At 50.5% G+C, this 23757-nt stretch overlaps 1 protein-coding gene and 1 long non-coding RNA gene across 4 annotated transcripts in view; both read right to left on the reverse strand.

Annotated features, from left to right (window-relative positions):
- The window catches only part of LOC109369756 (uncharacterized), a 48286-nt gene that overhangs the window by 18206 nt on the left and 6323 nt on the right, over positions 1–23757 (reverse strand). For 2 of the 3 annotated variants that reach the window (XR_014886020.1, XR_014886021.1), the window contains 3 exons: positions 3533–3661; positions 3311–3393; positions 848–1024 (listed from right to left, as the gene is read on the reverse strand). This is a non-coding gene — a long non-coding RNA (uncharacterized LOC109369756). Of the gene's footprint in view, positions 1–847; positions 1025–3310; positions 3394–3532; positions 3681–23757 lie in introns of all 3 variants that reach the window. The other variant, XR_014886019.1, reaches the window with a different exon arrangement.
- Positions 14139–16945, reverse strand: CEBPA (CCAAT enhancer binding protein alpha). The gene has a single exon (XM_010727501.2). The coding sequence runs from the start codon at positions 16290–16292 to the stop codon at positions 15324–15326; it is 969 nt and encodes a 322-aa protein (XP_010725803.2). The 5' UTR covers positions 16293–16945; the 3' UTR covers positions 14139–15323.

The raw sequence follows: 23757 nt of genomic DNA on the forward strand, positions 1-23757 counted from the left end.
GGAGGTCTGAGAAACCAGCAAAAATTGTCAGCTTCACTTCAGAGCTAAGAGCTGAAAATAGAGCCACAGCAAGCAGAAGCAGCTGTTTGCCTAAGGAGTTTCAATTAATGGGTATTTCTTTGGTGTCATGAAATGTTAGGAGCCTGGTTTCTCTGGCAACACTACCAGGTTAAAAGCAGCAGTCCACTGTACATATCTGGAGCAGTAGCAGGTTTGGGAACTGGAATCCAAAGGATAGTTCTGCCATTGAGACTTGGCCTTAAACTGGGATGCACTCCAGGCATCTTCTGCATTGGGAATAATGGTCCCTTGGGCTCTTTGGAAAATTCCAGTCTTGACAATCTTCAGTGTAGCTGAAGACCAAGAAGAACATGCCTAGAACCTACACATGCTCTTATGCCTACAAGCCATCAACATCCAATCCTTTTATATTAAATCTTTTTGAGTGAAGAAAGCAAACTGTGACAAACACTCCTTTACAACAGGTAACCATTTCCTACCTAATTATTTCTCTGCCTTCTCTCTATTTCTATTAAAGCTTAAGTGGTGGCCAAGACAATGGCACCAAGACTTTTGCAGTGTTCATCTTGGTTCTAAGTTAATTTTTCCTGCAGATATCATCCCAATCCACCTTGAATCACACAGCATGAAGCACTCAGTAAACAAGGTGAAAGTTTCATCTAGATTCTTAACCAATGATGTTGCAGAGTCTTTGCAGCAAGGGGTAATTACTTGTATTAATTACAGGCTCCTCTAGGGTACATTATGCCACTGCATAGAGAGGATTGGACATACAAATTGGAGGAGTGACTCTTTTTGCTTTCTTTGATTTGTTCAAAAACCTTACCATTTGTAGGCATAAGAAGGACACAGGCAAAGTCAACCTCAATGTTTTGTTTGCAGTAAGGATGATGCAGTGCCAAGAGCAACAGCTTCACAATTGAGAGATCCAGGTGCTGTTTCTCACTCTGACACACACTGCTCATGTGACCTGGAGCATGTCACATAACCTGTCTGTCCCCATCTGTAAAATTAGGATAATGGTAGTTAGTTCATGTTTAAGCCTGAAAGATGTCAAAACATAAGAAAAAGGAAGCTTCTCTTCACTGAGTCTTCATCCATCAATGCCTTAAGAGTCACAAAAGCACCATGTCTAGATTGATGCCATTTTCCTGCTTATAGTATGATCACTGATATCTGCCCAGTGGGCAGCTTTTCATTCTGTGACTGTGCTCACTCAGTAAGGCTGGCTTTTCATCAAGCATGTCATTGCTCTGTACTGCTCATTTCTGTCCCACGTTCTTCTACCCCTTTCTAAACCCTGATGCCCTAAGGTGCTTCATACTCCTGAATCTCATCAGCAGGCTGCTTTTTCTCTAGGTAGCACCAGTCAGAAACATCCTCTTCCAGGTGCTCACCCCCAGCTGCTGGGTCCCAGGTCACAGCCACCCCCAGCATGTCTGCACTGCCACTGTCACAGCACAGTGCCAGTTCTCACTATGCACTCGGCCACTCCCAGCTACTACATTCTACCACTGACAGTCAAAGTAGGTTAAGATAATGTTGCCAGAGTCTGGACATCAGCACAAGAAACCCTCAGAAGAGTAACACCAAAAAATTTGCACATTTCTTCCCTCCTTAAGCACACCAACCTGTAATCATTTGGTGGATATATGTTTTTTAAAAACACAGCTGCTTTCTTGACTATTCATTACTATACGAGGTAGTTACTTCTCAGAGAAATGTCTTTCTCAGAGGATCTTCTCTATAACCTGGAAACATGGATGACAACTTAACTGTCTAACTTCACAGTGACAAAACTCACTTCATCCAATTCCCTCAGATCCTTTACACAGTTAGATGTTCTCCAACTTCGCCAAGAACTTGAAGTATCTGATTTACTGATCATAAATCCCAATGCCTTAGATGTCCCTGTACATCTCCTGTGACATCCACTGTAATTGCTCCTCACATACAATTGCTAGGTTTGACATGTTGTGAGGTGTTGCTCCTGGGGGAACAGCAGAATCCTTTTTCCCCTCATTTCTCTTTGTCTCAGAGCCTCAGTAGCAGCATCTCCTCAGCAGAAGCACACTCAGAAGTTTTTGGTTGTGTGATGCCCAGCGACTTCAATAGAAGTCTCACAGCTGCCATCCCACATAACGATTCGGGCTATGTTTCATCCCAAATAGACTATTCACAAAAAGTCTGTTATGGTTCAAACCATGACAAAGTCTCAAATACAATTCAGGCACAGTCACTGACTTGGCCAGTTCTCATCACTTGCATGTTATCTTGCAGAAGCACCAGCCAGGCTGACACTTGGGCAGCATGGAAGTAACACTGCATCTCTTGGCTAGCAGGCCCTAGAATACAAACACAGATCTACCAAAGTGGGGGTTCTCAGCGCAGCCCTCTGGTTGCATTTTCTGGCATAACATTTGACAAACATCAAATAATTGCAGGAAGAACGTCCCTAACACCAGACAGGCTAGAGCTCTGTGGGGCTTCTAAGGTCCCAGCCTCATTGGCACGTGGATCCAGTGCAGATATCAAAGAGCAGCAGCACACCAGGGGCAGGCCCACCTCACAAAGCCCACATGTACAGGAGCTGTTCTGCACCTGCAGCAGTGCAATGGTGCAATAGCTCACGTCCTCACCTCACCTCCTTCCTTCCCTTCATCTCAGGTAACTCCAAACGCCTGCCACCAGGCTATTCAACAGCTGCCTCCTGTACTCGAGAGCATACCTGGCTGCACTAATGGGAGAAGAGGGGACATCCTGCCGTCACTCTAGCCTCTGGCTCTCACACAGCTGAAGCAGGTATAGGATGACCATCCTGGGACAAGCCCAGCGTCCAGGGCAGCAGCTCTTTTCTTCTGTCCAGTTCCTCTGAAGAGGGCCCCCTCGACTGCATGGAGGGAACAGGAAGAATCTGGAAAGCTCTGCGGCTCTGTGCTGTTTTCATGTTTGTTTACACGCATTACTCCCTGAATGGGCAGAGGTCTGTGAAACTGCTGATTCATGAACATCCCTGCCATCTGTGGCCTCTTCAAATGAGAGCTCACCCTGACCCAAAGATGATTTACTTTTCTTGGCTTTTCATCTCAGTAAACTGATTCTGTCTCCATTCCCTCAGACTTCGAGGGATTTGGGTAAAAACAAATATTATTCAATCTCTTGAAGCTGCTGAGTTAACTCTGAGCAGTTGAGCATTCAAGGCTCTGACAGGGAAGAGAAAAATGGCAAGAGTTAGTGCTGGGAATGACTTCTCCCAAGCCTCGTACTCCAGCATTTTTTTCAAACCTACCAGTCTCAGTCCATTTGCCAAGTCACAGTTTGGAGACCACTGAAGACGGGAAACACTCTGCCATCCAGCGCCTGGAGTTGGGTCTGAAAAGGGATTACAAACAGGTTAAGTTGCTGGGCACCACACATGTCCATTCCAGATAGGATACAGACACCTTGCCTCATCACCAAAGAAACTTAGTTTCCTTCTTCCACGCTCCAGCCATCACCGTGATGTACCTACCTGCTTTTTGCAGCTGTCTTCGGCTGTCGTCCTATTTCACTTCCTTCCTCTCTTTTCGCTCACTGCTCTATCTGTTGCTGCCAATCCACTTTCCCATTAATGGTCACGGTCTCACCAAGCAGGGCAAAGCTGTGGTCAGTAAGATCTCCTGTCAGGGCATGTTATACAACTCTATTACAGCCAAGCAGCTGCCCCCTTCTTCCCCCCTAGCTATATCTTCCTACTTGTGAAACCATCCCCTCAGAACCAGAAGAACCCGCTCCAGGGGAAGGTGCCTGAGTGGGGCCCTGAAACTCAGTTATTAGAGCTGACACTGAAGTCCAGAGGTGCTCGGCTGCACCACCCACAAACGTCATGCGAGTGGAAGGTGCTGTGCATGCCTCAGAACCAGCCCTGGTGTTATCGCAGGACAGATCATAACCACCATCATAAAAGCGTGCAGTAACGTCAGTTTAATTAATGGTGAGAAGAACTAAGTCTTGCCAGGCCAGATGGCAAATTCAGAGTTTCTCACGTGATGACTGTCAAATTACTGTCTCCACAAAAGAACGTCAGAGAGCACATTTAATAAACCTTGGAAACATTTATTAGAGCAGCAGTAGAGATCCTGGCTGATCCACTAGGATCCTTGGGTGCAGATCCAAAAGCAGAGACAAGCTTCAAGGAGTTACCACCAATCAAATACCTAAAACTAGACAGTTCATAAACCTGACTTAGGCACTGAATTCCAGTTTCAGCAAGGTCCCTCCCCCTCAGCCACCTGCACTCTGTGGTATATCTCTGATTCACATGCAAGTTTCTGCTCCCATACCAGCCCAGCACAGCATCTCCAAGGAGCTGCATTTTTCCACTCTCATTCACAGGCACACAAAGACAGAGGGATGTCTTCTCTGAATGCCCAGAGGCAATCTGGCAATCCAGCTTCCAGCGAGACAACTGTACCCTGGGTTCCTCACAACACGAAGCCCTGATCACCTCACTCTGAAAAAAGCTGCTGACCAACAGTGGGACAGGAAGCAGAAACACCCCATTACTGGGAGGCATGGTTTCACGCCGAAGGGTTTCACCCAGAATAACTGGGGGCTGGCATTTAGACTGTCTCATGGGAAGTGAGAGACGAGCAGATTGAGGAACGCACTGAACCCAGGTCACTCACTTCCCCAGTGAATGCTCTAAAATAAATGATAGTGACTTAGAAGACTGACACCAGCCAGAAGGAAGGAGTAGCACTCTCTTATTTCAGCAGGATTGCTGTCTCTGTCCCTGAGGAGACCCTGGAAGCCCTCAGAGGACACAAACATGAAGCAAGCATGAAGTTTCTGTTTTCAGATGAGATGGCAAGGGAGCTGAGAGTGGAAGGAGATCGCAGAAACAGCTGCATTTTCAGGCTGTCCTCTAGACATCAAACACACTGTTTGGGAAGCCTCAGCACATCAGCTCTGCTCTTGACTTCAGGGTCTGAAGTCTTAAGGCTACACAGCACTGCGCCCAGTGTTCACATCCCTGGTGCTCCTGGGCCAGCAGTCAGCTAGCACTATGATGGGTCAGGGTAATGGGGTAACCAAAGCCACCAGAACAAGGTTCCTCCACTCTATCCGTGCTCTCTGGATGAAAGGATGTGGTTTGCTGAAGTTTTCTAAGTCTCCAGCACATTGCCATTGACTACCCAAGGGAATTTTATCTTCTGGTGAGACTCTGGAAACAGTTTATTCCTCCTTTGTAGAAAACAGGATAAAAACTGAAGTGACACTTTCATACTGCAGTAAAACACTCTTTCAAGCTAAATAAATTCTGCCTCATCAGGATGAAAGCACATTGTACTTCCACAGTCTTATGTGTGTTATCTTGTAGTACTAACACGAAAACAAGCCTTTCACACAAAGCAATCAGAGCACATATTTCAAGTGTTGGCTGGAAGTTTCATGTACAGAATTTTTCAGGTCTGCCTGAAAAAAGCGACATACAACTTTTACAAGCTGCTTCTCTTGGCAGACAGCATTCCCTTTTTCAGTTCAACTCAAAAGGCTGAAGTGACCAACACCACTCAGCTAAAGGCAAACCCCTGCCATAGCTGCTGCAGCCACTGCAGAGTTCTGCTTTCATGCTGCTGTTAGCAAAGGGAGTTTCAGAAGAATTTTGGATTGGCTTGGAAACAAGTCTAGCAGGGTGCTACAAATAGAAATAGCAGAAGAAGGTAGCAGAGTAAAAATATGCAGTGTTAGATCGTGGGTACGGAAGTAGTGCAGACATGAAGCCAACACAAGGGATGGGCATTTGCTACAATTCTCAGTGTGTCCCATTTCCAAATTCCCAACAAAGCTCCTGTTTGCACTAATCTCACCTCCTTCCTTCACACTGGCACCGCCATTCTGGATAAAAACGCAACATCTGGGTGCCTACAGCAAGGCGTTGCTCACACACCCAATGGCCTGGTTATTTTCCAAGGTGCAGACCACGTCCAGTTCCTACTGACTCCTGCAGGATTCGTCAGCCTCATTTAGGCATTTAAATATGGATTTAGGAGCCTAACTTTTGGCACTGGAGGTGGAAAACTCTAGCCAATAAGGCTGCACAATCCTATTACCACGACGGCTTGGAAATGTGAGAACTCAGCAGTTTGGAATAAGGCGCCACATTAAAAATAGATTAAACTGAAAACAGCCCATGCAGCCTCCGGCGCCTCGGACAAGTGTCTGCCAGCTGAGATGCCTCCCAGGTAACTGTTCGCGAGTGAATCAGGTGCTGGCTGGAGGTGCCCACAGCTGCCTTGAGACACAGACAGATTTTTATTCCAGAGACACTGTTTTTTTTCTAGCACCGTATGAAACTCGGCATCCCTAACCCTGCGGGGATCCATGTAAACCTCCAGCTTGCTCTGGTTCCCATGGCACTCACATCCACCAGTTTCACTTTGAATTTCAGGCTTGCGAATCTCCATTCTCAGCCTAGAGAAATAAAGGCTGCCAAGCCAGTGCTCCAGCAACGAAGCAGGACTGCTCCCCTTCCTTGTGACACTGAAGGAGCAGTGGTGGAGCCAGGCTGCCCTGCTGTGACACGGACGCAGCGCAAGGTGCTGGGAGGACTTGTTTCCTGGCCCGCTGGCAGCCTGAGGGTGAAAGAGGGAGAGCTTGTCTCTGTGCTTCCTGCTGGCCAGAGACAAAAGTCACTTGTCCCTTTGGTTCCCCAAGACCCGCCCAGCATGATCGCAGAGATCTGACCTGCTGGCGGGCACTCATGGCAGCGGTGGGGTTGCATTTCAGTGGCTCGGCTGCTTCTCCTCCAACAGCTCCCAGAGGAACATAATGCTTTTATGCTTAATATATGCTGTCATATTCTATTATATCTTTTCTTTGGAAGTAACTTCATAAAAGACCAAAACAAAACAGAGACCCAAACCCCAAAATCCAATCAGCAAAGCGAGCTGAGGACTGCTGCAGACATCACCGATGAATTACTGCCCCTCCAGCTGACAGGGAGTCTAGAGAAGCCGTGGCCTTGCCAGCTTCACAAGAGCCATCTGCCATGCCCTGGCGGTTACTGGTCACTAACAGCACTTCTCTGGATTTCTGCTCTTTCTCTTCTCCATTCCCATGATGTGGTGAGGCCCTTGATAGCGGCTTTTGCTGCCACATCAGCATTTGTGGCATAAAAAATTTGTGACAACAGAGCAAACCTTTGGATTCCACAGCTGGCTGTCTGAGCACAGAAATGACCGAGCACAACCCCAGCTCCTGGCTGTCCTTCTCCACAGTCAGTCCTGCCATGCCTGATCCACGCAGAGTTCCCAGATTGACAGCATGGAGCACAGCCTTACAGCAAGGACAGGCAAAGGACTGGCTCAGGGCACACTGGGTGTATCTGCATGTGGCTCAATGAGCTGCAGTAACATTACAGGCATACTCTGTCCAATTTCATCTTCAGCTGAGTACAGTAACTCACTGAATACTGCAATACACTTGACAGATTAAGAAACCTTTTGCGTTTTATTATGGTTAATTTCCTGTATATCTCTCTGCAGTTTATTTTCCCTGCAGGATTGTTTGGGAATGCCTTACAACAACAGGACCAACAGTACGTACCAGGTGTGTGAATGAGTAACTGCCCACAATACAAGCTCTGCCAAAACTTTAGGGGATTTCAGAGTATTCTATTTCTGTAGATACAGGTCGTCTGAAAACACTGCCTGGTTTTCAGTGGAATAAATATAAAATAGGTGATTGACAGATGGGAATCTATCTCCTCCAAGCCTTAGGGTTTACAAAAAACTCCCCTACCCCCCAGTCTACATACAACCTACATATTTCGAGATCCAGAAGGCACCTTTTTTCACACGTAACTCTAAAAATTTACACTACGCTTTACAATCCTAAAATACCTCCATGGCACAAAGCCACGTTTGCAATACGTGGGTGGAAAAGCTGTCAGCATAGCGGAAAAAGAAATATTCTGCTGAAACTCCAAACTTTGCAGAAACAGCTGAGTCACTCGTTTGCAGTTAAGGTAGCCCGGGCTTGTTGCCCTCTGTGCCTGTTTGGTGCCTGGCACACACACCCAGCCCCTGCCTGCCAGCACCCAGCACACCTGGGATGAGAGTGCTCTCCTCACAGGTGTTTCTCACCACCCACTGCTAACAACTGTGTGACGCTGACCAGCTGGAGGCTCAGAGCCCCGGGGTATCGGCAGCGCTGCACCTAGAAGCATGCTGGCCAATTCACAGCCATCAGCTCAGCCCTGCTAGCAGGACGACACGCAGCAGTATTGACAACTTACAACTTGACAATTGTTCTCAAGGCAAATGATGTCTCCCCAGCCTCATCAACGTGTTTTTATTAAAAAGCACAAACATAATGAAAAGCTTGAAAACCTCACTCAGTGCACTAAGCTAGTAGAGCAGAAGATGAACAAAAAGATCTCCACATTTCATTCTCTTTTGTTAAGTCTCCTGATTCTTTAGTCAGTACTACTGCCTTGGTTGGTAAGAGGGAGCTGCCCATGAGCCATTTATTAGCACATAAAATTAACGAAATTGCAAAGCTCTAGCAACCGTAACTGCCAACAGATTATAGACTCTACTAATGCAGTCATACGTGAAATCTAGAAAGTTGCTTACAGGGCAAGTTTGCTATTCTAAGATCAGAAGTAGCTTTGCATTTTAAACTCTAACTAACTAATTGTCTATAAAAGCTGATGTGCCACACTTTGGTGGTACATGCCAGCAGCTGCACGTGTTGGCGGGGGTACAGCCCACACTGCACATCACAAACACCTGCCCAGGACATGCACACAGCCCAGATATCAACTGTATCCTTGCCCTGCTCTCCTATCACACTGGCGTTCTGGGAGGTACGTGGGTGATGGAACAAATGCAGGGAAGGATTCCCCTATGTTTCAAAATTTTCTGTAACTTTTCTGGTCGCTCTCGTGTTTCACAGAGCCCAGCAGTCCTCCCAGCAAGAGAGCTTTGCTTTTCACGGGAAATGACTCTGACTGGGACGAAAAACATGCTTTTCTAAATAAACAGATGATGTTATATAGCATGAAAGCTAACAAAATAGCAACCTCGGCATGCCTACTGCCTGTCTGCCATCACACTGCACCTGTCAGGCTCTGGCTGGAGCCCTTTGCAACTGTCAGGCCCTCAAACAGAAGCTGTCGTACCTCTGGCTGTCCCCTGGCCTGGATTCCCCTCCTTTGGAGGTTTGCTCCCACTCCAGCTAAGTCAGGGAGATTTCTGCTGCCAGAAACTCAGAAACTCTGAATCTTCTCGCCCCTACACCCCAACGGCTGCTGTCTGCCTTTTCTCTTTTCTAACCTCCCCTCGGTATATCCCATTTTCTTCTGAATGCTGCAGGTCGCAGGCCAGAGCCGGCAGCAGAGCTCCCACCTCAGTCCCACCACGGCTCACAGAGCCAGCAGCACCAAGAGCTCCTCCCCAGCAGCAGCATGCCCACGGAGTGCTCCCTCAGTACCCAGCAGCATGCAGGGACGGCAGTGAGAGAACAACTGCAACCGGCACCGCAGTGTGCAAGCCTTCAAGGAACACCCTCAGTGACAAGCATGGAACACAAATACCAAAATACCTACTGCTCACATGAGCCCTAAAACATTCTCATTATTTGAATTCTTCTCCTACAGCTGCAGAAAGAGAAGAGCAAACATCACCTGCTGCAAAAAGCATACAAAAACCCTCAGTGTGGCCCACGAGCTCTTGCAGGGCTAACGGGTCACAGACGGAGCTCTGCAGACATACCCAGCTCCTGCACAGCACTGCCAACACCAACAAGGTCACCAAACCTCTGTCACTGTTTATAATTTTAAGGAAACCGTTCACATGCAAATAAGCTTTAAAAAGTTAGTTACGTTACTGGTAGGTAAAAATTCCAATTTCCAACGCCATTCAGCCATCAAATTACAAAAGATAACCAAAAGCACAAATGACATCCACAGATTATGGAATGACCCACACATTGTTACAGCTCTCATGAAATATTCACTTGGGATCTGCCTTAGCAAAGGCTGTTTTTAAATTAGTTTTATCAGCTCGGAATTCTTGATGCGATATTTGCAAATGTTGTTGCCTACAATGTAAACAAAAAGCAGTACAGCCAGAGCTGTATTTACATGGCCTACATGTCCACTTACAATAAAAACTTGGTGCTTTCATGTGGTAATTGCAGTATGACTTTTTGAAATAAATACTGCCAATACTTTTGCTATATCCCTGCCTCACTTAGTGAGCCAAATAACCCGTTCTTAAAATCAAAACTAGGGACTCTAAACCTTACTTCCACTGCACACAGAAGCAACCCCCTCACCTGTTTCATTGCAAACAAGGCAAATCCTGTAACCAACTGCAGGTCAAAAAACTGCTGAGGATGCCAGTAGAGAACACCAGCAGCTCCATTCTTTTGGTTCTGAGCCTGAGTTCCAGTAAACAGAGGAGGGCTGCTGACTTGAACGAAGCAAGAAGCACTTGCACACAGACTGACAGATTTTATACTACTTTATGCGAAGGCTTAATCCTAATTTGTACAATTATGAGTCAACAACAAATACTCATTTCAGCCCAACTTTGCCAATAGTATTTTAACTGAACCGGCACATAATAAAAATGTGAAAACGATTTTTCTGAAGTTAGTGAGTATACATTTCCAGGCCTCCAATCCCCACATGAAACTGAATTCTGCCCCAGAAAGGAGAATTAAGACCAAACATATAATGACAACACAACAAAAACAAAACATGTATGCAACAGATGAGCATATGGCTGTACGTGAAAGCTCAGGCATGTGATACACACTGACCAGCAGCGGCTCAGCAGCAGCCCTGATCTCCCAGTCCCTGGTCGGGGTGTATCACTGCTATTTGTATCATCTCCTCTCCCTGAGGGACAGGTCACATCTTTGAGACATTTATTCAGTAAAGACTTCCCCTGATTCCACTGGAATTCCGCCAAATAAAGTGGTCTGAATGCATAAAGCAGGGTCAGTTGCTAAATGCAGCTTTTAAATAGTTACAAATCACAAAAACCCTGCTGAGGAAATGAGCTGTGCTCCCGTAGTCACTCTCTCCCCATTCCCAGTGCTCTGCACTCTGAAAGGCCGTGCTGCTACCTACTACGGTGCATCCTTGTACTTCAAAGGAGAAATCAATTCATCTGACAAAGAAAGGAATCACATCTAGACCAGGGCAGGTCTCCAAACTCCTTGCTAACTGGGAGCAACTGTTAGAATAGAAGCTGCCCCTACCGCATAGAAACTAAGGTGAGTGCAGGTAGGCAGAGCCAGCTCCTGCTGCATGGGCCCATCCTGTTCCCACCGCAGCCAGTGGCAGGGCTCCAACCAGCTTAATGGGAACAGCAACACGCTTTCTATCTACTTAATATAAATGAAGATACGCATCTCCTCTTTGACATATTTTGGGCTCAAAGCCATTGGCTGACACTTGTTTGGTTCTCTGTACGCACATGACTCATGGGATAATATAATGCCTGATTTCCATTCTGCCAGACCTGTCTTTCTTAGTGGTTAACTATTAATTTTGGAGGCAAGATGCAATAGTGCAGTAAAATAGGATGGTGTTAAAGTACGAAAATTGCAGTTAAATATTTAGAGTAAATGAATCAGATTTCCTTTTGTGAGGATTCCCTTCCAATTACAGACTCCCAGCCACACGCTCCTCAGGACACCAGCCCATTGCTCCTGCACAGAGGGCGAGGTCACCAAGCCTCCAGCAAAGCACCAGGCAGGCGGTGTGCTGTGGATGTGCTGTCTTTATCCAGCTCAAGGAAAAAAACAGATTGTGAAGCTAGCCTTACAAAAATCCCTATTCCAAAGAGCTGCTTTTTATATCAGGCTCCCTACAGAGAAGCAGGTCACTCTGGACATATTCAGTAAACTATGAGCACGTGCTGATTTTCCACCAAATTGTAACACCTTTGGGGTAAGGTCTGACTTCTCAGATCCAGTCAACATTTGAGGTACCAAGGACTACCCCAAATGATGCAGGGACTGCAAGAATTATCTGGACAGACATTTGCATTCTTCTGAAGTTCCCTGTGGAATAACTATTATTAAGCGTTGTTGTGGCTTTAAAATGCCATATCTCAAATAGAGCACAGCAAAGCACACGGACACAGATATTTCCATGCATGGTGTGCATTTGTACACGACTTCACTTGTATAAATGAGGATTTCATTACTGGAGAAGGAAGAGAAGCCCAGAACCAGGGACGCTGATGTCAGAAACATTATTTTGGCTTAATCTATTACACCAAGAGTGGGTCTGTCCCTCAACCTTTTACTCAATTAAATTTTCATTGTTTTCACCACAGAACTGGATCAAAGTCGGCAAGCACGCTGGATGGAGAAGCACCTGCTTCCACCTAACAACAAAGCAACTCCCACTACCCCCCTTCCAGCAGGGAAATTACTGCAGGGTACTCCAAAAACTGCCTCCTGACCTCTAATCACTCCAAGCACGTGGAGAGGGCAAGTTTGACTGGGGTAATTCCCCTGTTGCAGTGGAAGAAAATAAATCACTGAAAAATCTTGTCGTTCCACCCCCACCCTGGCCCAGACCTCACTGCGGCCACAAGCAACCTCTCACCCCCGCGCACAGTGCGAGCACACAGCTGCTCTCTCTCTCCCTCCCCCCGCCCCGCCCGCCCCGCGCCGCCCCACCTCACCGCCCGCCCTCCGTCGCGGCCCTCACGTCGCAGCCCAGGCTCCGGGCGTCGTGGCGCGGGTCGGGTGAGGAAGGCCTGCACAGCCACACTGGGACACGTGCGCCGGGAAGGGCGCGGGCTGGCAGCCCTATCGGGTCAGCACCGCTCGCCCTGGCGCGGTGTTAAGGCGGGCATCTCCAGCGCCTTCTGCTGTGGGTAACGGAGCCTTCACGGTACTCCGTGCCACGCGCACGGCACCGCGCAGCGCGGCACGTGGCCGGCAGCGGCACGGCTCTGCGGGGCGTGGGGAGGAACGCGACCAAACGTCCGTATTTTTGCCCGGCGCCCGCAGAGCGCAGCTCTTCCCTTACAGCAACGTGAATCTAACCGAAAAGTAAAAATCCTTCATCCTGCCCTCGTGCTCCGCGCCGCCACGATGCGCGGAGTAGGCCGGGTCTTACCTTCGCTTAGCGCAGTCGGAGCGTACCCGCAGCGCGTCCCGCCGAGAGGAGCCCGAGCGCTCGGTACCGCCGAGACGGCGCGGCTCGGCCCGCACGACTCGATGGTGGCCGCCCCGCAACACGGCGGGCTCGGTGTTGGCCGCGCTCCCGGCCGCCTCCCATCCGCCTCGCGCCTGGCGTGCCGCGTGCGTCCCAGCGCGTCCCCGCGGAGCGCTTCTCAGCCCCGCCACGGCGCGCGCCCCGCCCACGTGAGGTGCAGCTCCTCGCGGCCGAGGGAGCCGAGAACCGCCGGGGCGGCGGGACCGACGGAAGGCGGGGAACGTCGGGACCTCTTCACCCGCGACCCTGCGCTCCGCGCCGTCGGGCGTCGCTCCGGCATCGCTCCGCTTTGGGGACGGCCTTCCGCCCCGGGCTCCCCCGTGCCTGGCGCGGGCGGCGCGGCCCCACGGCCCGACCCGGCCGCGCTCCCTTCGCTGGCGGCCGCCGGGCGGGGCCCTGGCGCCCTATCGCAGCCGCTGCTCGCGCCGCCTCCCCTCGCGCTGCGGCCCCGAACCCGACCCCGGGCGCTCCGAGGCGGGGCGGAGCCGCCCTCTCGGGCCGGCGGTCACGGTTGGCCCCGAGCCTCGCGGTAGCCGTTGCCCCGCGGGGGGGTCGTGTCGTGTCGAGCCCCGGAGCGGCGTCTGCGTGCCCGGCCGGGGCGAAACTCCCCAGGGGAGGGGTGGGGCCCGGCACCGCGAGCGGCCGCGCGGCGTCTCCGCGTGTCCCGACGCCGTCCGCGTCCCACCCGGGCGCTCCCTGCGCCCCGGCCCCGCAGCGCCGAGCGGGATCGCACCTGCACGCGGAACGGGGCGGACCGCCGCCTCCTGAAGGCGCCGCGCGAATGGGGCGAACGGGAGCGACCGGCGCCCCGGGCCGCGGTGCCGAGAAGGGCTCGGAGCTGCGCGGCCCCGGGACAAGCAGCGGAACACGCAGCGGGCGGTGATGGCAGAGTATATGCTGTTTATTATGAATGTAACCAGGACTATCCGACAAAACTGTATATGCGATCCCTTCCCAAATTAAAAAAAAAAGAAAAACAAAACACCGATGTGTGTGCATATACGACCACGTTCCCACCCCACACGCACACCGCACACGCGCCGCACACGCGCCCCGCACGCACCCGCGCTGCCCTCCCGCTGCCCCCGGCTCTGTTCCCGGGCGGGACGGGGCGCCTTCCGCGGGCTGAGCCCCGCGCAGCGCTCCCCGGGCCCGGAGCGGGGCCGCGGCCGCCCGCAGCAGCACAGCTCGCACTCACCCACCCACCCACACAAATAATAAAATAACGTTGCAGCACAAGGGCATAGTCTCTGTCACCAGATAAGAAAGTGGTGTGATGGCAAAGATCTAAGTAACGCAATAAAAATAATGTAGCTAGTATACACGGAAAGGCTTTCACATTACATGAGGCACAGCTTGGGCAGACAGAGACACGGAGAGGAGCTGAATGTCCTGGGAGAAAGCAAAATACGCTGAGAGTTCGTAGTAAATACCCGCATCGATAGGTATTTATTCACTTGTGCTTCGCCATGTCGTGACATACAGTACGAGTCGCCACCGCTCTTCCTGTCGGCGCGGGGAGCTCCGCTGGGCCGCCCTTGGCCCTACTGTCCAGCTGCCGGGCTGGGCTGTCCGCGGGCCGGGCTGTCCGCCGGTCCCGATGTCCGTCTCTCGGGCTGTCCCGTCCCGCTGCCGCCCGGGGCGGTCCCGGCGTTGCTGCCGCTCATCACCCGCCGCCGTCTCCGTGCCGGCCCCGCAGCCCGCACGTCCCCGCGCTCCTTCCTCGGCAGGCTGCGGACACAGAGCTCCTGCAGGCAGCTTTAAGGCACATCTGGGCTGCTCTATGTGCTTTATTACTATTATTATTGTCATTTACCCTGTGTAGACACGTGGGCTTTTTAATCTCTTCCTTCCCCTCGCCTTTCTCCTTACAAAACCCACCTCGTTTTTCAGCTTATTCGTGTGTCAACCCTAAGGCACCGACCTGGTAATACTACAGCTGCCTGGCTTCTTTTATTGGTCATTATTGTTGGGGAAAAAAAAAAAAAAAAAAAAAAGCCCACCCCCCGCAATCTGAGCCCGCTCCGGCACCGCTCGGAGCGCACGGAGCAGCAGGAGGGCCCGGCTAGGCGCAGCTGCCCATGGCCTTCACCAGCGAGCTTTCGGGCAGCTGCCTGAAGATGCCCCGCAGAGTCTCCAGCTCCCGGCTGAGCTGCTCCACCCGCTTCCGCAGCCGCTCGTTGTCGGTGGTGAGCTCCAGCACCTTCTGCTGCGTCTCCACGTTGCGTTGCTTGGCCTTGTCCCGGCTCTTGCGCACCGCGATGTTGTTGCGCTCCCGGCGCACGCGGTACTCGTTGCTGTTCTTGTCCACTGTCTTTTTGGATTTGCCGCGGTGGTCGGCGGGCATCATCTTGAGGGCGCCGGGGGCGGCGGGCAGCGAGCCCGGGGGGTGCGGATGGTGCGGGTGGTGCGGGCTGGGCACGGGCGTGGGGGGCGGCGTGGGGTGCCCGGGCTGCAGGTGCACGGTGGTCTGCGCGCAGTGGGCGATCTGGTACTGCAGGTGGGACGGGTGCTGCTGCGGGTGCGGGTAGAGGGCCGCCAGGGCCGCCGCCTTCACCTCCTCCTCCTCGCGGGGCTCCTGCTTGATGACCAGCGGCCGCAGCCCCGGCGCGGCGATGCGCTCGTAGAGCGGGTCGAGCTTGCCGTCCATGTAGCTGGCCGCGCAGCCGAACAGCGGCTGCTGCTGCGGGTGGTGCCCCGGCGCCGAGGCGGCCGCGCCGGCCCCGTGCATGCCGTGGAAATCGAAATCCCCGGCCAGGGCGGCCTTGTGCTTCTCCTGCTGCTTGCTGTGCTGGAAGAGGTCGGCCAGGAACTCGTCGTTGAAGGCGGCGGGGTCGATGTAGGCGCTGATGTCGATGGAGTGCTCGTTCTCGCAGATGTCGCCGAGCTCCGCACCGCCCGCAGCAGGTGCCGCCGCCGAGGGAGCCTCTCTGTAGCCGTAGGCGCTGCCGGGCAGGGGAGTCTGGAGCTGGTGGTGCTGGCCGCTGCTCATCGGGGGCCGGGAATCGACCTCGTAGAAGTTGGCTTGCTCCATGAAGCACCTACAGCCTGCCGGGCATGGTGAAGGGCTCCGGCAATCCAGGGTTCGGACGGGGCGGCGGCGGCTCTGCCAAGCCCGCAGCACCCCGCGCTCCCCCGGCTCGGCTCAGCTCGGCGCGGCTCCGCTCGGCGCGCCCGGAGCCCGTCCCCCGCCCCAGCCCGCCCGAGCCCCGCTCGCCGCCTGCCTGTCTGCCCCGTTCCTAGTGGGTTGCCTCGGTCCTGCGTGCCGTATATATACACCCCCGCAGCAGGGCCGGGGATCGCCCTCTAGTGTCCTGCTGGGAACCTCTGACCACCGCGCCCCGGGTCTTAGCGCCCCGGCCCGGCCGTCCGCCCTCCCCAGGGAGCTCCGCTCTCACCGAGCCCCGCGCGGGGCCCTGCGCTCCGCCCGCTTGCCCGCGGAGCTCTGGGGGCTCGGAGCCCGGAGCGCCCGGTCCCGTTCCACCGGGAACGGCCCCGAAGTTTACCATCGCGCGAACTCGCGGACGCTGGGCCGGACGGGATGCCGTGCCCGCCCGCGGGGCCCGTGGCGCCGTCCCAGAGGAGCTACCGGAGCTCGGCCCGATTGGACGCGCGGGGTTCATCAGCTGAGCCCCGTGGGGACCCGCGGAGCGCGGCCCCGAGCGGCGCTAGGACCCGGCCGGGAGCGCGTCCGGCGGGGCGGGGCTGCGGGGCTCCGCGCTGCGGGACGGGGCCGGGGGCAGTGCCGGGCCGGGACGCGCTGCCGCTGATCCGCGGCTTCCACCGTGTGCTGGCGGTGGGGGGATGAACGCGCGGGGCTGCCCCTCCGTCCCTTTCCTTCCCTTCCCGTCCCGTCCCGCGGCGCGAATCGGGCAGGTAAATTTAATCACGGATTTCCCCAAATTCAAACACCGCAATCTCGGGTTGTGTCGAGCACGGACCGGCTCCCGAGATAAACCCCGGGAGTGCGGCAGCGTGCCGCTCGGAAGGCGAAACGCCGGGCTCAGCTCCGAGCCCTCTCTGGGCAGCAGCTGGGAGAGCCGCGGTCCGAGGAGCCCGCGCTCCCTGCCCGGGACGGATTCGGGGCACGGAACTGCCGCCTCCCCACCCGACCGTACCTGCCGGCCCCTAGATCCGCTGGCCCGGGTCGCTCAGAAAGCAGCACAGGGGATGGAAGGACGCACCGAGGCCGGTGAAGCAGGTGCAGACAATGGCGAGAGGGAGATCGGCAGAGAAAACCCCAATATATCTATGGCTACAGAAAGAATCGCTGCGTTTCTTAGTCCTGGATGGCTGAATGAACCAGAAGCTTATGATATCAAATTGCTTGCTCAGAATTCTTTGCAATTCATAGTGACTGGCAAAGCCTTAGGAACAAAACCACCACGAACCAAAAGCCACGTTTGGGGTCACACACGTGAGCCTCTGCTCCCCACGCAGGCACAAGGCCAGCAGCCAGCACAGCCTTCTGCACTGAGCTGTCCTTACAGGAGAGCGTGTTTGGTGGGAGATGTTCATCAAGAATACAGAACACAGATTCTATGATTCTGTGAATGTACCTTTCACCTTTCAGTGTCAACAGAAAAAAAAAAAGAAAAAAAAAAAAGAAAATTCCTAACTGCTTTTCATATATGGTGTCTTCTGAAATTATGATATACGTTGGTTTCAGCACGTAACATTGGGTAGAAAGGATACGCACTGCCTGATCAAGCAAAGCACCCATATGGAAGAAGAACTCTGAAGTTATGATAGAGAGGAAAATCCCCTATCCTGTGTCAGAAATGCTTCAGCATAGGCAGAAATCACAGAATCACAGAACCAAAGGCCAGGGAGGGACCTGAAGAGATCATGGAGTCCAACCCCTGCTACACAGGTTCCGTACAGCATGTCACACAGGTAGGTATCCATGGGTCTTGAATATCCCCATGGAAGAAGACAAAGACTCCACAACCTCTCTGGGCAACCCTGCCACATCTGGCTGTGCGGATCCTGCAGGCTCTGCCCCAGCAAACCCATTTGCAGGAGAGGGGCAGATGCTGACCCAGACTTGCTGATGCCATAGGACCCAGCTGGCCCAATAGCTCATGCTGGCCATGCCGAGCTTCCTGCAGACACATCGTGCTCTGGAGGCAGTGGGCAGGAGCCAGCCATGCACACCGACAGCGAAAGATCCGCACTGCAGGAGAACGGAACTCAGTTTGACACCGAACAACAATACTGATGCCTCTGTAGTCTCACATTTTCAAATTGTTTTGAAAATTAAGGTCTAACCACACATTAAGAGAAATTCAAAGCAAATCAGAAAGTTTAGGATCAGATTCCATTCCTAATTACTGTAATTAACAAACAAGTCCCCACAATTTAAGGACTGGTTTGCTCAGTATTTTTTACATAGACCCCTTTTATCTCAGTGAAGTACTTTTAAATAATCTCTTTTTGCACAAAAATATTAATTCCTGTTCAAATTCTTTTAAGATGGTATAAAACAAGTTTCCCAGACTTAAATAAATAAGGCAATTCTTTTTTGAATGCCTCTTCTCCTAAGGCAAATGCCACGCTCAGCAGCTGCCATCCCTCGGACAGGCACAGATTTCCACACCCAAACCGACCGATGCCAAACACTTCACATGTGATGGCAAAAGAAACGTTTATGTCTCGTTGCCTCGGCCACATGTGCCAGTGTGTTTGTTAACAAAAGGAGGAAGGGTGCCTGCCCAGTGCTGTGGAGCCCTGGAGCAGCACGGCCGTCAACTCTTGAGGGTGCTGTTCTTCCATCGCACAGCAGATCGCACCAGGGAGGGCTGGGAAAGCACTCCAAAACCCTGAGCACTGCTGAGAGCCATCACGCAAAGTTGGCCGCACTGGTTTCTGATGGTAGGGAAGGAAACAAGAGAAAATCACAGCGATGAAGGAATTAAATATCCTTGCTGAATTTTGAAGTGAATTTTGGGACTGTTTTTAACTGCACCACAAAAGTGGGTGCTCTGAATGTTTCCTGACCTCAGCCCCTGCACTGCTTGCAGGGTGCAGGCACAGTGCTCTGCTCTGATCCATCAGCATGGAGCTGCACACAGAGCCTGGCATGTGGCAGCCCAGTAAAGAACCAAAAGGTCTCTACAAGTTTATTTTACTACCTTGCTAACTGAGAACATGTCACTGCTGCTAACAAAGCTCCAGAATGTCCTGACTGCACGCAAACCTCCTCCTGGCACCAGTGCCAGTCCCTCCTCTGTCCCAGACAGAGGAAAGAAAGCAGATCTAACAGGGCCAGGGTGTGCACTGGGGGCAGGAGGGCAGGAATGGGAGCACAGTCCTCAGCTGGGGACAGTGCTGTGCCACGGGTGCACCAGGGGAGCAGGCAGGGATGGGTAGCACTTCTGTATGTGATGAGGAGCTGCCAATTTACTGCCTTTACTTCTTGAGGTGCAGTGAAACACAAACTTCACCCTTCTCCTCTGTTTTCTGCCCCTGAGAGGGAAAACATGATCTGCACATGGAAAGGCTGCCATGCATGACAATTTTCAAAGGAGAAGGCTGTACATGCTGAAGCCTTGCAGGTTGGTGGAGCAGTGTGCAGCACAAGAAATCAGCTGGGGCCTTCCTTTCACCTGGGAACAGCATCTGGGGACTGATGACCATTTTATGTGCAGAGGTTGGTTCAATGCCAGGTGGTTTAATTACTTATCACTACAGCTCTTCTTCTTTGTAGGAAGAGCGTTTGCAACTGCAAATTGGATGAAATCAAATCCATGCTAACCTTCCTGTTCCCTTCCCATATCATTTCCCTTTTCATATCATATCCTCACAGTCTCTGTGACAATGTCCTCAACCCTTGCTGTCCTTGTGCTCAGCTAACTTCTGGCTCCTCTCCCGAGAGCTCAGCACCACTGCAATTACCATGCTAGCTGCCTGGGAGCATCTCTTCACTCAATCAGCCTGCCTACTGCCTGCTTCCATCCATATGTGGCTCATAGCCTGCCCTTTCCTACCTCTCACCTGTAACCGTGTACAGCCAGGCTGTGCAACCTGCTCATATTTTGTACCCAGTTAGTGAGCCGTTAAGTGGTTAGTTTCCCTTTTACAATTAGGATTGTATTTCAGTGACCACATTTGTGGTGCCCGGGAATATTCTGAATGCTTTCCAGATACCAGATTTAGTTCTGTCCCCTCCAGAATACAGCTCAAATGCCACGGACACAGAAAAGGAGGATGTGACAGTACCGCACCTCACTGCATTACCACAGCATCACCTTGATCTCAAGAATTCACCGAATCACATTTACAGTTCTCTTACTGATACACATCAGTTACCACATTACTCAGTTCTTGGCCTACCCACAAGTCGCCCATTCTCTCTCTACTCTTCTACCTCAGACAAAACAACACCCTTCCTTCCTTTCCCTCCTGAATTTAACTTTCTAATCTTTTGTCTACCTTACAAACTTCAGTGGTTTCTATCATCGATAGCTCAGGATCCTTTATTCATTCATGGGAGGTGGAGCAGCACTGTTGCTCTATTTCTCAGCTACAGAGCTGGTAGAGGGCATGAATTGCCAAGGCCACACAAGAAATGAGTAGTCAAGCTCAGCATATCTTCTCCCACATGTCATGTGCTAACATCACAAACAATGAGCATGCAAAAATTTGACCACCACTTTCCTCGCATGAAATGCTTTCTTTTTCACATATTTTCCTGCTATTTTTTTCTTTAAAAATAAAAAATACAAAAAAAGAACGCTAACTATTATGTTGAAGTAAATTGCCAAGAAAATGTCATTTTTTTCTTTCTTATTTTTGCCATTGAATACTTAATGGAGCATATAGGAAATATGGCTCATAGCTTTCCTAGCTCCTGTGCACTGAATGGAAGGCTCATGGGCTGAGTCAGAACTGGCATGGACCTGAGCTAACAGACACATGCTGCAGCAGAACAGTAACGTGGCAATGAGCACCATCATCCAAACTCAGATCCCAGCTCTGCTTTAAGGGGCAGAAAGTACTCAAAATCTCTCTGAAGATTTTAACTGTTAGTATATGGCTGATCATTTCTCATGGCATTGTCCAGGACATAATAATAAAAAAAGGAGATTTAAACTCCAGACAAACTCAGACAAACAGACCCCAGCTTCCTACCTCTCTCTGTACACAGGACACCAACTTCAGGCATTTAACTCAGATGTTAAGTGCCTCCATGAGCTATGTACAGAACATTGGTTCAAAGGAAGTTGTGCCATTTCTTAATTATGTACTTTAGTATGAGAGACATTGTTACAGAATGAGTCCCTGACACACACTGACTTGTCTGTGTTCTCATTCTTTAAATCAACTTTGTTCCCTTTTAGGTGATATTGTTACAGGAATATAAATGAAACTGGAGGAGCAATCTGGCACGAAGTTAAATTCTGTAGTGTAGTATGGATTTGAAAGACCCATGTTGTCCTGCCATGGCGACACGTTGCTGACTGTGGCAGATTTCAGCTGGATGAGAGCAGCACAAGGATTGGATATAACACACACCTTTGCCTTTGGTGCATGCACCCTTCTGCTATTAATATCATGAAGCTCTGACTTCAGTGGTAGAAAGGATTGGAACCACATTTGACTCAGATTTTAAAATGTGATGTTTAAAAAAGCTTTGAGACCATACTAGCAGAAAGCAGTTTTACTGCTCAGTGTGGATGCTGTCTGAAAGTCTGACCTCCCTGTTGAGCTACACTCAACCTTCTCCAATTATACTGCTGCGGCCCAGGGATTAATGAGTAATCTAAGCATGAGTAATCTAAGCAGGAGCTGCCCCACTAAATGAAAAATGTCAAAGGCACTGAGAGGGGAGGGACCCACAAGGAAGCTTCACAAACTTCGAAGAGTGACTTGGTGACATCACAAATGAGTCCTAACCATGATCAAAGGAACACTAAGCACACAGGAAACAACAGGCATGGAGGAAGGAAGCAAGCAGAGGCAATCTCAGCTTGACAATTACTGCAGTTCTGTTATCAGTTCCAAACTAATAATAGAGATGCTTCTGGATCAGAACTTCTTTGACTCGTTGCACAAAGATGTGACTGAAAAGGCAGCTTTCACTTACAGGCTGAAATATGGCGCTCAAGTTCCCATGTGTGGCATGCAGAACCTGCTACAAGGTGATTTCACCTCAGCACTGCCCATGCAGCATGCTGCTGGGACAGTCAGCAAGGCAATGTGAGATATGGCCCTTCAGTCCCTGTGGGGATTCCAAAGGTCACTTGAAGCATCCAGTGAAAGGAGCTGGCACTCCTACCTGCTGAGATAACATCTACTCTGCCTTCCAAGCCTTTGCAGAAAGACAGGTTACACACAATCATGTTCACCAGAGCAATCCCTTTAATAAAAATGAGACACTGCTCACAACTGCACGAATTCCACAAGACCCTTATATTGACATTTTCTGTTCAAATGGGAATCTTATGCTTTATGCAAAACATGTCTTTATTTCAAGTGCAATAAGAGTTAATCACAAGCCAGGTCAGTCCCAAGATCAGTAGGTTGCTCCTGAGTGGGTCACAGTCCCATAAAAATCTGGAAACTGAACTCAGGAGGCAGCAAGGGCATTTTAAGGAAAACAAGGCTAGCTACCTCAAAATGCTTTGAACAACTCCTTATGATTATCAGTCAAGCTACTGAGTGCTTCAAGTAGCTATTAAATAAATAAATATTAACAAAATTCATATGAATAAAGCCAGAGGCTTTCTGATGGAAGCCATCATGTTTTTCATTCATTTTACAGAAGCATAAAAATGGTTTTTATTGTTAGTAAAAATATTTCAGGAAGTAAAAACATTGTGACAGTGCTGTTTGCAAGAAGTTTTCATATCTAAATGCCCATAAAACAATGCTGAAAAGGCACTACTTTTCAACTAGGAGCACCAACAACGCCACGTGTCTTACATGTGCAACTGATTCATACACTTAATAGTGGAGCTAAGTATAATCAAAACCACTAATTTAGTAAGAGGCCAAGGCTGAGAGGTACCTAATTCCAGACAGAAAGACCTTACAAACTACTTGTGTTTAAGTGAAAACAATTTTCCAAACAGGTCCCCCATATTGCAAAAAATGTATGACTTTTTTTCCCTTCTACTGCTGTAAGTAAATATAGAAAATGGGCAAAAGTGTTTGGAATCCAAATTATTCACTCTGAATTCTTCTTTCAGGCCTAGGCAATTAAGCTAGATGCTAATTGGTTGCAAACTATATATATAACTATTAGAATAAATTGTACATTCCTTATAATTCAATTTTAGAAAAGTCCTATATTCTCTAGGAGCAGGTAAACATTCCAAATTATTCATCATATGAACTGTGTTGTTCTGAGAAGAATTCATGCAACATGTCCAAGTATGTCAGGTGCTACAGTACTGGATTTCATTGTACAGAACTGTGTTTCTGCCTGTTCGCAATGTCTGCAGAGCCCTGTCAGCCTTATGAATCATTTACGTTCAACTTAAGTCATCAAGACA

The sequence above is a fragment of the Meleagris gallopavo genome, chromosome 13 (genome assembly GCF_905368555.1).
Source record: "Meleagris gallopavo chromosome 13, MGAL_WU_HG_1.1, whole genome shotgun sequence".
NCBI classification, from domain to species: Eukaryota; Metazoa; Chordata; class Aves; order Galliformes; family Phasianidae; genus Meleagris; species Meleagris gallopavo.

Coding starts and splice junctions, on each gene's coding strand:
- CEBPA (XM_010727501.2), bottom strand. CDS start 16,292: ATGGAGCAAGCCAACTTCTACGAGGTCGATTCCCGGCCCCCGATGAGC.